Source organism: Emydura macquarii, unplaced genomic scaffold (genome assembly GCF_026122565.2).
Source record: "Emydura macquarii macquarii isolate MOO-44397 ecotype Brisbane River unplaced genomic scaffold, CSIRO-AGI_Emac_v2 contig_450, whole genome shotgun sequence".
In the NCBI taxonomy this organism is placed as follows: Eukaryota; Metazoa; Chordata; order Testudines; family Chelidae; genus Emydura; species Emydura macquarii.
In genome coordinates this window covers 314,378-330,543 of record NW_027130587.1, presented here as the reverse complement: position 1 = coordinate 330,543, position 16,166 = coordinate 314,378, and the positions used below count along the sequence as shown (strand labels likewise).

Genomic DNA, 16,166 nt, shown 5'->3' with positions numbered 1-16,166 from the left:
GCAAATAGGTGCCCCGAAGCACGAAGTGGGTCTCAGATGCCTGTGCCTGCAGTGTTATTCTGGAGAAGCCCACAATGCACCTGGACATCAGCTTTCAAGAGACAAAATCTCCCCCAGAAGATCCAGTTACACTGATTTATAGTGGGGTTTAATAAGTCACACTTAAAGATCCAGTTACACTGGTTTTTAGAGGCCTTTAATAAGCCATTCATGCTTACAGTGGTGGCACAGGGCGGCTCCCCCTAGCTAGACCAGAGGCATTAGAATGGGTTTTGACTCTCACACATTAGTTATTGTTCCATCCTGTTGCTTTTCAAATGCCAGCAAAAGAAGAAGTTCTTCGTTATGTAACACACACATCTCTGCACAACGGTGCAATGACACTTTCCAGTGGCATGTCTTAAAGCTTAATTACCAAGGGCAAGTAGCATGAGACAGCAAAGCAAATGACCAGATAACTGCTCTGCTGGGTTGCACAAGAACGGTAATTGTTATGCAAAGCAGCTGTGGTAACACACAGGGAAATTCAGGCTCTATCTTGTCATGACCTGATTGTCCTGGGGATTTTGCTACACCACCTGGTCTAACTCCTCCTGTGAGAAGATGAAGAATGGTTTAGGCTAATACAGGAATAATACATTATATTAGTAGGAAGGAACCCCTGTGAAACTTGTCCAGCGTTAGAGAAACGGTCACACCAGTACTTCTTGGAACATGGAGAAGGGTGTTAAAAACATGCAAATTCATCTAAATTACCCCTGGAAAGTAACAACCAAAGGAGATCCAGCCACTAGAACAAAGCTGAAAATCTTTAACTGGCAATTAGCCATTGAAGCAGTGTACCAAGGGTCATGGTGGATTCTCCATCACTGAGAATTTTTTAAGTCAAGACGGGTTGTTTTTCTAAAACTCTGCTCTAGGAATTCTTCTGGGGAGTTCTCTGGCCTGTGTTATAGAGGAAGTCAGACTACATCATCACAATGGTCCATTCTGGCCTTGGAAGCTGTGAAGCGAGCGAGCCCAGCATTGCTGTGGCCATCATTTGGACTCCTATTAAAACATTAGAGGTGTGTTTAGCAAGAGTATGCAGTTAAATAAACTACAAAGAACCATCAAAGGGAGAATTCATCTAGTGTCTGTTTTCTGGGACGTTTGTTCAAGCTCATTGAACCATCCAGTTCCTGGGGCTTCTTATGCTAACAGGAAATGGTGTACCATTGCCTGCAACATTAGCACTTTTGTGACATGCCAGAGCTTTAAGACAGGCAGAATCGAAACGTATTGTTTTCCTAGGCAAGAAAAGAGTCCTGCCATCGCTAACGTGGATATCGCCCCAGTACAGGCTCCAAAGAGATGTCACTGTGGGATAGCGTGCAGGGTACCTGTGGCTTCTGCGAGGGGAGGCATGTTGTAAACTTCTCATGGGAATGAGGATTGAAGGCCAGCTGGGCGCTAAGAGGTACTGTAGGCGTGACACATGGCACTAGGATGCAGGTGAGGGCATGCAATCACTGGCTTGCCCTGGAGCCTGGGGATTCTGGGTGGAGAGGCAGGTCATGAGCTTGTCACATGTGGTTATCTGTAATGGCTTAACCGGCTTGGAAGGGGAGAGGGCTCAGGGGGTCAAGTCCCATGTACTGCACAGCAAAGGAACTAGCCCCAACGTCTTTGGCCAGGCCCCGGCTTTGGCTGCACTTTGATGAATTCTAAGGCAAGCTGGAAATTCTGCAACAGCTTTGGGTAAGAACAGCAAGGGAAGTGGCAGTGACACATCTGGAAATGGGTAACGCATCCAGCACCTGAAGGTTTTAAATTGGATTCATTTTGCACCTCGTTCCCACACGTTTTTGGCTTGTGGCAGATCCTTACACTGGCAATGTGTCACCGATCTGCAGCAGCTATAAGACCAGGCACTGGAGCGCTGAGCAGCTGGGACACTTGGACAGGTGTCGGCGGGTGTCACAGAATACACTCTTGTGTTTGCATCCTACACACTTTGTAATAATCTTTGCACAAATTATGCCTCTGTATGTTAGGTATCATTTGGAAACATTCTGGTAAGAATTGGCCTGATAAAATACGTGTGGCAACACTGTATGTGAAGTGATAGGATTCCCCTGTACAATATTACTAAAACATGGTCCAAACCCTACAGCCCTGCCCAGGCTGAAGTCAGGTCTGTCCAAACAAAGGAAGGAATGTGTATTTGCATTAATTTGCATGTAAGCAGCAATCAGAGTCATCAGACAGGGAGGGAAAACAAAGGAAGTTCAACCAGGTGAAAAACCCAGCAGGGAACATCCTTCCACATGGACTCTTTGTCGCCTGGGCCTCAGCTGGAAATTGTTTTTCAAGGGGGGGATTGAAACTATAAAAAGGAGGAACAAACACCCCAAGGACCCTTTTCACTCCCTGCCCATCGCATTCACTGCACCTGAAGAGACAAAGGAAGCAGCCACTTGTCTCTGCAGAAGAAGTCCTGGCCTAAAGAGTTTGGTCAGTAAGACTGCTGAAAGCATGTGGTGAGAAAACGTTGCTTTGTAGCTGTACCGTTTGTTAAAATAGGCACGAGTGAGCATTTTCTCCTTATTGTTCTGTAACCATTTCTGACTTCTATGCCCCATTGCCTGCACTCACTTCAAATCTCCCTCTTTGGAGTTAATCAACTTGAGTTACTGTTTCATCGAATCCCGTGTGTTCAAGTTGAAGTGTCTGGGTAACTCCATTCGGGGGTCACATGCTGTGTGCATATTAAAGAAGTAACAGACTTCACATGCTCGTGCTGTGCAGGAGAGAGCTGGGCAGTACAGGACGTATATTTTGGGGGGGGAGATGTTGGGGTCACCTTGCAGCATAACCCGGAAGAGCCAAGGGGTGGCTGTGCCACACACAGACACAGCTGGGAGTGACTTACTGCTGGAGGCTGGTTGTGAGCAGTGCAGGCTGGAGGCTCCAGGAGCAGGGCATTGTAAAAGGCACCCCAGGTTAGAGGGCAGGGGTGGCCCAGCTACTCACTGGCTTGGATTGTGCTATGTCACAGGGGCAGTCGGGTCTTTGGTACCCGGTAGCAGGATGAAGCTTTGGACAATGGCATGATGCCCAGGGACGGTGGCAAGGCAGCTGCTGCAGAGAGTCAGGAAGAGTGGTGAGGGATTAACACAGATAATGGGGAAGCAAATGCTAGACAGCCCGAGGGGTCTTTCCAGCCCCTCAGCTCCTCCCCTAGCCCCAGCCACAGGCCCTTTCTCCCTGAGAAACTGATAGAATCGCTGCTTTAGCACTGGGCTCCCTCCAGCCAGGCCCAGGGGGCGGAGGGAGGCTGCACAGCCCCACTCACTGGTCTGCTGTGGCTGCTCCACCTTCTCTGGTGACACCCAGCAGCACAGGGTTGCCAACCCTGGAGTCTCCAGCAATTCAAGATGAATCGTTAATCAAAGATTGATTTGATGCAAGTGGTGAAACCTCCAGGAATACATCCAGCCAAGACTGACGATCCTGAGCAGCCAGGTGCACCAGTCCCACTGCCCATAGGCTGGTGCCTGTCAGGAGGAGGAGTAGGGAGGTGACAAGAGTGGGGGTCGCCTTTTCTTGGCCCTGCCCAATTCATGTCTACTGGGCGTTTCCCCAGCCTGGCCTGGTCCAGCCCAGCAGGAGCTGCCCCGGCCTGGGGATAAAAGCGCAGATGTCCTGACTGCCATGGGAAGAGGAACAGAAGATGGCAGGTGAGATGCTTCTTTGTGCTTGAGCAGAGCTGATGCTGCAATAGCCGGCTTGTTCGGGGGATGTGCAGGGAGCTGCTTGTGGCAAGCTGGGTTAAATCCCTACTACTGGTGTGTAGCATTGTCTGTGTGACAGCCACTGTGCTATCTGCCCTGTCTCTGCTGTGTGCCCGGCAGGCTCTGCCTGCTATTAATGCGTGCCTGTCTGGGCAGCGGGGGTTCATCTACACCAGGCACAAGGACAAGGAGCTCCTGTTTCATTGCCGGGGATGGACAAAGAGAAGCATCCAGGGGTCTGAGCTGCTTGGTTATGGTTTCCTTTCCTCCTCTGCTGTGCGAGAGAGGCTGCCAAGCCCTGTCTCCCAGCACAGGGGTGTGCTGGAATTGTCTCGGCCATCTGGAGCAGCAGCTGTGGGACTAGGGCTGGGCGGGAAACGGTTTTCTCACCACATGAGAATTTTCAATATTTTGAACTTTTTTCCTGGCCTGATCTGTGACCAAAATCGAAGTCTTGGACATTTTAAAAAAGCATAAATAAGAAAAAAACCCGTGGGTTTGGTCAACAGAGAGCTTTTAGCTTCATCATTTGGGAACATTTTGTCTTGATTTGGACACTTTCCTTTTTAAAAAAAAAACGTTTTTAGTGTACGCTGCCTAACATTTTAAAATGAAAAGTCATTTTGAGTCAAAAAACTGACACATTCTGACACTCTCAGAACGTTTTTTTTAATCAATTTTTTTTTCTGGTCAGCTGTTTGTCAAACTTGGAGCTGTTTTGCGAACAGTTTCAGTTTCAACAAATCAGCATTTTGGGGTGAAAAAAATGTTTCATCAAAAAATTCCTGACTGGTTCCAATGATCAGCGCCAGAGCTGCCAGCCAGAACATGCAGAAATCATGAGATTGGCTTAAAGTCAGAACACACTTAGGGTGCTTTGCCTTTGCCTTCTGGTTCCGGAGCTTTGTGCTGCACTCTTGGCACGCCTTCAAGCTTTTCTCTGCAACACTCAGACTAGTCATTTCCACTCTTTCTCCCCCCTATGGCCATTGAGAGTCTCAAATGAACAGATGAGTCAGGAGCTGCGGGCTAGGAAAAGCCACAAATACCATGCAAGGTGCCAACCCCGGGTCCCACACGGCTTTCAACCATAGCGCGTACACTGCTTGTGTGGCACCATCACTGAGCTGATCTGGCCTCCACCTTTGCAGGAAATGCACCACCGACCTGGGCTGTAGCCTGGCGCCAGGAGGCTGGAACAGTCTCTTGCCTCTCCTGGGTCAGCTCCTGGCGCAGGGCCTGCTGGGGGGTGATACGAGGTACGACCAGAGCACACTGCTCCAGCTAGTCTCTGCTGCTGGATGGCTCCATAGGAAGCAGTTGCAGCACAACATAAATTAGAGCAACCACTGGGGATCTACGTAGGGAGGTGCTGGAATCTCCATCCTTAGAGGTTTATGAGGTGCAGCTCGACAAAGCCCTGGCTGGGATGATTTAGCTGAGGTTGGTCCTGCTTTGAGCAGGGGGTGGGACTAGATACTTCCTGAGGTCCCTGCCAACCCTCATCGTCTATGATTCTCTGATCTCCCTGGTCCCCAGCCACCTCCACAGTCTGTGAGGCACAAAGTGGTGCTCAGTGACCTTTGATCCCCAGAACCAGCGCAGCGTGGCACTAGCCAGTAGCCAGCAGCCCCTTTTGGGTGAGGTGGCCACCCCTGTGTGCTCCTGACTTGAACTGGCTGCTGTAACTTTGAGCTAGGGACAGGAGCCCAGGCCCAGGTGGGTGGTACTGGATCAGCAGCCTGTGGGGCTCTTGTGGGTTCTGGGAATTCTAGCCTCTGCTTTAAGCTACTCTAGGAAAACTTGTGAATTAGTCCCACTGTGGAAATCCTGCTTTCCCCATGCCAGCAGCTCTGCACACTTTAAAGCCCTTACCACAGTTCCCAGAGCTATGGCTGGGAAGTACGCAGCAGAACAATCTTCTGACAGAAAATAGCGTCTGCAAAAATTAAAATTTTCCTTGGGAATAGTTCAATTTTGCCATAAACTTTCAATGTTTTATTAGGAAAATCAAACTATAATCTTTCATTTTGGGGCAGTTTAACACGAATCAGATTATTTCATTTTATTGAATTGACCTGAAACGTTTTTTTTCAAATCCGTTAAAAACCCCATTAAACTGCATGTCCCTAGTGCACTGGCTTATGGGAGATGCAGTTTGGACCCTAGCTGTATCTTCTGAGTCCTTTGGGGACTACATAACTCACAAATGTTGGTCAGCTGGGTTCACACTGAACTGTGTAGTCCTCCAGGGAGCCCAGCGCATAGGAGACAAGGGGGACCTCAACCACAACTCCCATGAGGCACTGCTCTAGGAAAATGCAACGTAAGGCTGCTATGAGTCTAAAGGAAGCATTTCAGGTCAATTCAACAAAATAAAATCAAACTTTTCAATATCAAGAATGTTGAAATGTTTCATTAGGATCAAACACCTAGACAAATTGGAGAATTGGGCCAAAAGAAATCTGATGAGGTTCAACAAGGACAAGTGCAGAGTCCTGCACTTAGGATGGAAGAATCCCATGCACAGCTACAGACTGGGGACTGACGAGCTAGGCAGCAGTTCTGTAGAAAAGAACCTGGGGGTTACAGTGGATAAGAAGCTGGATATGAGTCAGCAGTGTGCTCTGGTTGTCAAGAAGGCTAACAGCATATTGGGCTGCATTAGGAGGGGCATTGCCAGCAGGTCACGGGAAGTGATTATTCCCCTCTATTCGGCATTGGTGAGGCCGCATTTGGAGTACTGTGTCCAGTTTTGGTCCCCCCACTACAGAAAGGATGTAGACAAGTTGGAGAGAGTCCAGCGGAAGGCAACAAAAATGATTAGGGGGCTGGAGCACAAGACTTATGACGAGAGGCTGAGGGAACTGGGCTTGTTTAGTTTGGAAAAGAGAAGAATGAGGGGGGATTTGATAGCAGCCTTTAACTACCTGAAAGGCGGATCCAGGGAGGATGGAGCTAGGCTTTTCTCAGTGGTGGCAGATGACAGAACAAGGAGCAATGGTCTCAAGTTGCGGTGGGGGAGGTCTAGGTTGGATATTAGGAAAAGGTTTTTCACTAAGAGGGTGGTGAAGCACTGGAATGGGTTACCTAGAGAGGTGATGGAATCTCCATCCTTTGAGGTTTTTAAGCTGCGGCTTGACAAAGCCCTGGCTGAGATGATTTAGCTGAGGTTAGTCCTGCTTTGAGCAGAGGGTTGGACTAGATACGTCCTGAGATCCCTTCCAACTCTATGATTCTGTGATTCTATGAAACATCCAAATGAAACTTTTCAACATTTCCAAATCAAAATGTTTCAGTAGATTTGTTGCCCCCAATTTTTTGAAATTTCAACTTGTCCCATTTCAGGTTGAAAACAAATGTTGAAATGTCAGAATTGCCCACAGGACAGAAATTTGGAATCATAGAATATTAGAGTTGGAAGGGACCTCAGGAGGTATCTAGTCCAACCACCTGCTCAAAACAGGACCAACCTCAGCTAAATCATCCCAGCCAGGGTTTTGTCAAGCTGCACATTAAAAATATCTAAGAATGGAGATTCCACCACCTCCCTAGGTAACCCATTCCAGTGCTTCACCACCCTCCTAGTGAAAAGGTTTTTCCTAATAACCAACCTAGACCTCCCCCACTGCAACTTGAGACCATTGTTCCTTGTTCTGTCATTTACTGCCACTGAGATCAGCCTAGCTCCATCCTCCCTGGAACTCCCCTTCAGGTAGATGAAGGCTGTTGTCAAATCCCCCCTCACTCTTCTCTTCTGCAGGCTAAACAAGCCCAGTTCCCTCAGCCTCTCCTCATAAGTCATGTGCTCCAGCCCCCTAATCATTTTTGTTGCCTTCCGCTGGACTCTCTCCAACTTGTCCACATCTTTTCTGTAGTGGGGGCCCAAAACTGGACACAATACTCTAAATGCAGCCTCACCAGTGCGGAATAGAGGGGAATAATCACTTCCCGCGATCTGTTGGCAATGCTCCTACTAATGCAGCCCAATATGCTGTTAGCCTTCTTGGCAACCAGAGCACACTGCTGACTCATATCCAGCTTCTTATCCCCTGTAACCCACAGGTCCTTTTCTGCAGTGGTGGGGTAGCAATGTGATTCCGTGGAATTACTCTGGACTGGCACTGCTATGAATGAGAGCAGCTAGGCTGCAGTGTGCCAATGCAATGCCCTCTTCTGGGTTTAAAATCACCCCTCACTTCTGTGCCCCTCGATATCCAAAGGGAGGAGTCTGAGGTCTAGGCTTGCAGCTTGCTGAAGAGAGGGGGAGTCAGAGCTGGGTGAGGTGATCTCTTTGGCTGGGTGGATGAAATCTGTGAATCCCTTGCAGCCTTTATTGCTAATAACCTGTGTGTGTTTGTGTCTCTTTCCAGGGATGAAGCCAAGGCTCCTCCTCTTCGGATTCCTGGTGACCCTGAGCCTGTGCCAGGGATCTGGATCTTCCTTGAAAGGTATCAGCCCCTTCTCCTGCCCCTCCTGCTCGCGCTAATCAGTTTGTAACAGATTTTTTAAAAAGTGTTTTCTATTTTGAGACGGAAAAAGTGCAAAATGACAAAGGCACCAGAAATTAACCCTTTCATCTGCACAGCCATCCTACACAGAGATACGCTGACCCCCAAAATAAATCAACAGCTTGCTCAGGAAAACAAAGCAGAGAGCCTGTCTAGTAGCTGATCGTTTGCCTTTTCTGCGGCACTTAGACCCTTTCCCTCTGCTGCACTGGGCATTCTAGAGGACAGCAAGTTTCCAACAGTTAGTTTCCTGGTGATGTTCAGCCCACATTGAAGGGAGACGTTATGGGGTTTATTTGTATTCATTCAGCACTCAGAGAGTGAATGCCGGGCAGGAGATGCTGCATTCTGCACACCTAACAAAGACGGAATCCCTGCTTTAAGTGGAAAACTCAGCCTTACCTACAGAACTGTGACGGTGAGGGCTCCATCATTGCGTTAGCACGAATTCTTCCGCATTTATTTATGGCGGCAGCACTTGTGGCTCTGCCGGTCAGATGGGTCTGAGGTTTGTTCTTAGAGCAGCGATTCGAACACTTTGTTTAAGTGCAGAGCTCAGCTCAGGCTTAGCCGCAGAGCCACAATTCCTCAGACGGATTCTCTTTATTCCTGGATTGCTTCCTTGTGGAAGGCATGATATTTGCAGGGACCCTGTCTCAGCTTCTTCTCCTCAGGATCTTCGCCAGAGGCTTTCTTGTGGGCAAGAATACCCAGGGCTGGCCTTAGACCAAATGGCATCCCAGGCAAGGCATGTCTTTGGCACCCTCTCCCCCCATTTGTTAAACTTCTGAATATCTTATTTGTTATTGCATTTGTAGCCCATTTCATGACTTCGATGCACAATCTGCATGCAGGATTTAGTCCTGTCATATACGATGATACATTTACATGCTAGGATCTGTAAATCTGTATTTATTCTGCCCATTTACTGGGAACATCATATCCCCAATTTTGTCCGGCCCGTTCAAAATTGTACAGTTAATATGGGCAGCATTTAGGATTGCCGGCCATAAAGCAGCATCTGATGTATCCATTTGTGGTGTCCAATTTTTCTCATTGCTGTTTCTGTCATCATGCAATGCTGATTCTTTATCATTTCTTTCCTTTCCATGTAACCAGCGTTTTCTTTGGCATTACTCTCCTTTTCATGTGAGCCACATTCTTCTTTATCATCACTCGCCTTTACGCTGCCAGGATTCTTCATCACTTTCCTCACGTGTCCATTCCTTATCTTCAGGTAAATCTGCTAAGTCCTTAGTAATAGGGATTCCATCATTGACGCTTCGCTCCTCAGTTTCTTCTGCACTGGGATGATTGCTATGTTGTTCTGTTTCAGACATTGTCCCATCAGATTTGCCGCTTGCTGCAAACTAGATTGCAACTGAGCTTTTCGCTCCCAATTCTGAGCTCCTGAAGGCTTCTTCAGGGGCCTCTTTTATTTTCTGTGTTGGAAAACAGACAGGATGAGGGAGAGCAAAAGTCTCTGTTCCGCTCTCTTAGGAAGCCATCACACATTCCGTGTGAAGCATGGCTGAAGAAGTAACGGTGTTTCTTTTATACTGTTGCATCGCTAGGGGTTTGACAGAGATCTCTGGCGTCTCATTGAAAACGTCCCTTCTTAGTCTCTACTTGCAGCCGTGAAGTCTGAAAACACAAGTGCACTCGCACAGGAACACAAGGTTCACAATATCGCAGCTGGGCTCTTACGTCACGTCCGTTGGTTCTTCTCTCTCACTGACTGAGTGGCACATACCCCGAGGGCCGGGCTCACAGCATTCGAGGAGGTTGGAGGAAAATGTTGTTCTCAGAAAGTCTGGAAGGTTCCATGAGATTCTACAAAGGTCCAGAACATCCGGGGAGGCTCGTGTAAAACGAGTCCACCTGTGGAATACCTGAAACGTTTAACTTCAAACATTTCCTTTTCCCCTTTGTCACTAACAACAAAAACAGCCCCTGAGCCTGGCACCCCCCCAAGCCCCGTGCCCCAGGCGGTCTCCTGGGTCGCCTGCCCCTAAATCTGGCCCTGAAAATATCCCTGCTCGGGGCTGGTTTATTAATGACAACAATTCACACAGGTCTCAAAGTCCCTAACTACATCCCAGGCGCACAGCACCTGTTCAGCTCCAACACCTTCCACCAGCCCCGGGCTCTTCTCCAGTCCTAGTCTGCGTTTTATCCAGGACCCCCTCCCCCCACAGGCCTTTCTAGCGGGAAGCCTTCCCGACTCTTCCTCCCTGGAGTCCTTTCGCCCACAGGAGAGGCTCCAACACTCTCTCATGCCGTCTGTCCTCAGCCTTGGACAAGTCAGCAGGCAATCCCCTTGCTGCTCCCCTGGCCCTCAGCCTTCTTCTGCCCCTGGCTTTCTTGCCATCCAGAGGGCAGCAGGCAAGTCTCCCCTGCCTCCAGCCTTTTCCAACCCCCAGGCTTTTGCTTTTCTCTCTAGTCCTAATTTCCTTCTTCCTTTATTGGCCCCAAATGCCACCTGACCTTCATAATCAGTCCAGCTGGGGGGGAGAAAGGGGGCACCTCTTTGGTCACATGATAGCTGTGCCCACTGTCCTTAAAGGGACCAGCCATCCTGCCACAGGGATGAAAAATGCAGCTTGTTCCCCCTAAGTTATAGCACTTACTCTTTGAGCATGGAACGAATATCATGAGGCTTTACAAGTAAATCTGCTAATTAGCTTATAAGTGAAAATTAATTTTAAATGAGTCTTTTAAGTGATTTAGCACCTAGTCTCAGACCTTTTTTTCTGAAATGATCTCAGCTCAGGCATTGTCAGTTTACACAATAATTGACAGAGAGGTAAATTTGGAATAGATCTCGCTAAATAGCTTTGTACAATAATTTTTAGCATAAATTATGATTTCTTCATTTTTCTTCATAACTGAAAGTTTCTTCTTTGGCAGAGGCTGAAGAATAATAATTTCCTTCAGAGAAACTCACTGTGAATTGCCCTTTTCCAAAAGGTCTGTCTTCTCTCCTTATTCTTCCAGACTTTCTGCTATGAAGAATGATGGGAAAGAGACTATTAGCTCTGCATCTTACATTTCAGAAACTACCCAGTGCTCCAGTCTTATTCGGCGGGAGAAGGGAGGGTGTGTAATGGTACACAGGGTATGGCAGGAAGGAGAGGAAACCAGAATGTGTATGCAGGGGAATGTGCACAGGAAAGAGCGGGAAGCTGAGGTGTATACCCACTGCTTTGCTATCCTGTGGCGTTGCAAAACAGCTGTAAACCCAGCTTCCATGGCCAGTACCCTCTGGCTGCTTTGCGCTGCTACAGAGGGGCAAAAAGCAGCGTGTACCAGTAGATCTGGCCATACAAATTAAAAGCAAATGAAAATAAAAGATTGATACTGCTTCTTCAAATGGCTAGTAATATCACATAGTGGCAGTCTTGTTGGGTTTCTTATTTACTGTTCATGTATGAAATTCTTTTTTTTAAAAAAACGTGGCAATTCTCAGACAAAAACCACATTAAACTGGAATCAAGTTTCAGAGCATGTCTCAATAATTTAGGACAACAAACGTTACAGGGATGTTGTAACAATCCCGTAAACAATTGTTATGAACCCAGGAAATTCAGAGTAAAGATTAAACTTAAAAGAAATCCAAACACATTCAGGCCTAGAAATGCCAATTTCAGCTAGAGAGACAAGATGGGTGGGATAATGTCTTTTACTGGAGCAACATCTGTTGGTGAAAGAGACAAGCTTTCGAGCTACACAGAGCTCTTCTTCAGTTTGACTAGGGCATAGAGCAAAAACTAAGCAGAACCTGCCCCAATAGGTACTGTAGATAATAGCGTGAAAGGAACAAGGCAATTCTTGGACAAAAACTACATTAAACTGGAATCAAATTTCAGAGCACGTCAGTCATTTAGGGTAGAATTTGATGCAATATATACTATGTGGGATAGAGAATAGTACAAAGGGAACCTGACCTTTGAATTTCCAACCTCTGTGGGTATTGAATAGTTGTAAGGATGTGTCTATGTTACACAGCAAACCCTGATCTGTGCAGTGAGCTGGTGAGAAGGAATTGTCCTCATGTCCTGCCCCTTCTTCTCTTTGGCTAGATATCTCAGCGATGCTGTCAGCTCCGTCCCTTCTGAGTAGTGTTGATGAAGCAAAACAGCTGGTGGATGCAGCATACAAGTACACCCGGGACCGGTGAGTTCCCTATTTACAGGGGGCAGCCTCTGATACCCTTACCATGGTGAATAGCATCCTGCTCCGTGCGTAGGTAGCTCCATTGTTTTTAGTGTCACTACCTGCAGCATAAACTGCAACTCATCTTGAGTACCCGTGCCAAAAATCTGGCCCACGGTAATTCTGTGTGTGTAATATGCTGAAATCCAATATCTTACCCTCGTCAGAGGCTCTCTCCTACTCCAAGCTGCACGTAGGACAATGTCTGAGCCCTATGCTGTGCATGATGATGTTCTCTAGCAGGGCCACAGAAGAGGTGTCACTAAGGTGGCATTCAACGCAGTCCTTGGTCGAAAATGACAAGTAAAAGAGATGGAGGGACAGAGACAGTCTGTTCCCATGGGCCTGCCGTATATACAAGACCTGCCCAGGAGCCTCATGGCTACCTGTGCTCTGACATAAGAGTTATGGAACTGTGAGCAGCTACTCTGTAGTTAAGGTTGGGTTCAGTTTTTCACCTATGAATTCAATGCATCTTCCCAATTTACAACACTTAATCTGGGAGCAAAGACTGAATCTCTTCAGGATTTGCAGCTAAATGTTAATTAGTTAATTAGGCAAATTAATTAAAACAAGCATTTAATAAAACACTTTTTTTGAGTCACAGGTCATCCTGAGCCCCTTTAGCTGCCAAACAACTTATGCCAAGCCTTCAAACTTTCCACATGTTTAACACATACTGAAAACTCTGGGAAAAGGCACATCTGGAAAAATTAGGTCATAATGCAAAGTTACTAGCAGCATTGTTCAAATATAGCAGAGATTGAGAATATGTACCAGTAGTCCAGGGGAAAAAACATTGCAGGGCTGATGGGAGTCTATCTCCAGCATTCCCGGGCCAAGAAATTCAGAACTAAAGTTGTGCTTAAAAGAAATCCAAACGTGACAAGGTTTTGGGAGTGGCCAGTAGTGATGGGCACTAGCCATACAATTATAGTCTCTGGGTTATCAGAGAATCACAGCAGATGAGGGTTGGAAGGGACCTCAGGAGGTATCTAGTCCAACCCCTTGCTCAAAGCAGGACCAACCCCAACTAAATTATGCCAGCCAGGGCTTTGTCAAGCCGCACCTTAAAAACCTAATGTCAGTGCCTTAGTCCATAGGCCACCAAGTTTCTGCCAATAAAGTCCACAAGGTACAACGTTTTGGCAGCTAGGCACCTCCTCACACTGTGCAGCTGCTCCGCGCCCAACTGACGCCTCACACTCAGGGGGGTTCACAAATGAGGGATTCCCTTGCCTATGTGCGAGATGCACGCTGAACATATCGCACCAACGCCAGATGGGCAGGGCTGAGGGGTGTGGGGTCCCTTTGGCGCAGTGGTTATTACACTAGCCCAGGATGTAGGGAAGTGAGGTTCAATTCAATTCAATTCCTCCTCTGCCTCAGGGCTTACTTTGAGTTTCCTGTTGCCCAGGAGAGTGCCTTAGCCAGCAGGGTATTGTGGGACAGGTGCTTTGTCTCTCATGCTGTAACGTTTCCACTTTGTGTAACTAATTAAATACTGACAGGGCCCTGTCTGCCCCCCCTCCTCAGGACAGGCCGCCTCACTGGGCTGCGGAGTCAGTCTTGTGCAGGCCATTGGTGGGGTTAGTGTGCAGGTACCAGGTGGGGGTGGCCTGTAGTATGCAGGGGGCAGCCTGGATAATCCAATGCTCCCTTCTGCTCTGTGCCTCTCCCTGGCCCAGTGAGGGTCGAGTTATTTATACACATTGAAATCAACACGAGTGCAGCACCTCGATACCTGTAACAAGCTGGCCCAAAACGGCCACTTGGTGGTGGTGTCTGTATTTGTTCATCTCCACCAGGCACTGAGAGAATCTGCTTCTTTAGGCCTCTGCTGTTCCTGCCCTTTGCTTCTCTTCCTTTCCCTCCCGGCTTCCTCTGTTTCTCTCCCTCGCCAACCTGTGATTCTTCTGTGTTTGCTCTGCGTTACCTTCCCTCCAGCCACAGCCAATTGCTGCCCTCCCGCGCCCCGTCACTCCCTCCCCCTGCTTCCCATCCAACCACTGCAATGGTCCGTAGCAAAGCAGTTATGGCTGACGTGGCCATCTCATCGCTGGCACTTACAGCTCAGTGAGAGGAACAGGGCGAGCATCTCTCGCAGCCGCACCGTCAGGCTCTGTGCAGGCTTGGGCAGGCATCGCTGCCTCGGTTCCCCTTCAGGCACTTTGGGAAGGTTATGTCCATAGCCAGGGCCGGCTTTAGGTGTGGGCCGTGTGGGCGGTGCCATGGTTGGGAGGACTGTCCGAGTGCCGCAAGCTGGCGGGCCTGGGCTGCCGCAGCGGGGGTGAGTGCGGGCGAGCCTGGGGCTGGAGCCCCTGGCCGGCAGGCGGGGAGTGGGCGATGCCACCTGGAGCTGCCAGCCTGGGGCAGTAGACCAGCCCCCGGGTCCCCCCTTCCTGTGGGTATGGTGGTCGGGGGTGTATGGCGGGGGAGGCCCTGGATCAGAAACTCCTCCCCGTGCAGCTTGGCCCGGGCAGTCGGAGAGCAGCGGCTGCGGGCTGGGCGCCCAGCTCTGATGGCAGCATCGCCACCAGCAGCAGCAGAGAAGTGAGGGTGGCGGCTGCTCTCCGGCCACCCGGCCCATGCTTCCTTTGTGCCCTGGCCCCTCTTCCATTACAAATTCAGCACTGGGGGAGGCAGCAGGGCTGGGGACCATGAAGGGTTGGGGACTTGGGGGGGCTGTGGGAGTTGGGGGGCAATGAGGCATGCCCAGGGCATCAGTGGGGGTCTGGGGCACCAAACACAATTTCATCCAGGGTGTCGTTTTCCCTGTCTGCAAGCCCGGCTGGTAGAAACGTATCTGGTTTGTAAACGGAAGCCTAGATTCTGGAGACCCGCTGGTAGCATACAGTCTGCAATAACCTGCTGCTCAGCTCTGGCCTGCACACCTGTTGTGGTAGCCCTGCTCCGCACACGGGAGCCAGGATAGTCACTGCTGCACCCGTGCCGTGAGCTGAGGGACAGACGGCAGAGAGGCCCCTGGGCAGCTTTTAGGATTGTTTCTGCTCCAGAGCTGCAGCCAGACTTTTTTTCTTTCAGTATAAAAGAGAAACTGAGGCGTAACACCTTCACCCCTGCCGACTTCCTGGGCTATTTCAAGCAGCCAGTGGCCGGAGCCAGGTCCGCGATCCGAGCTGCCGATTACATGGAAACCACCCTGAGGCTTCTGAAGGAGAAGTTGCAGCGGACTGTGAAGGAGAAGTTTAATGTCACAGGTACGTCAGCGGAGCTTTCCCTCCTCGAGCCCGTCCCTGCGCAGTGTCGTGGGGCTGAGCTGTACTCGCACGGACGTCAGTCTAGCAGGACGGAGCCCCTACCGAGGCTGAGTGGCTGCAAGTGTCTGTTGCCAGGCAGTGGCAGGCCATGAAACACGGCGGCAGGATGAACACACACACACACACACACACACACTCTCTCTCTCTCTCTCAGGCAGCGCCCTGCAGAGCTAACAGCTCCCCATCCAGCACTGGGACAGCTACGCCTGGGGGACAAGCCCCGGGTGAGACTAGACGTCGGAGGAGGGGTTGTATTCAAGATTCTGTCAGGAACTCAGCTCCTTTGGCTCCTCGGTGTGCGAGGGCAAAGCCCACCTTCCCCCCTCCTCCTCCGCTTTCTTCTGGAATGTGGGTCAAGCACGACCACTGCCCAGCTGTTGGCT

At 49.3% G+C, this 16,166-nt stretch overlaps 1 protein-coding gene across 1 annotated transcript in view; it reads left to right on the top strand.

Annotated features, from left to right (window-relative positions):
* The first annotated feature begins 8,151 nt into the window (after positions 1–8,151).
* The window catches only part of MPO (myeloperoxidase), a 53,789-nt gene continuing 45,774 nt past the window's right edge, over positions 8,152–16,166 (top strand). The window contains exons 1-3 of the mRNA XM_067537658.1: positions 8,152–8,227; positions 12,370–12,463; positions 15,548–15,723. Coding sequence (XP_067393759.1) covers positions 8,152–8,227; positions 12,370–12,463; positions 15,548–15,723 — 346 coding nt within the window. The remainder of the gene's footprint in view (positions 8,228–12,369; positions 12,464–15,547; positions 15,724–16,166) is intronic.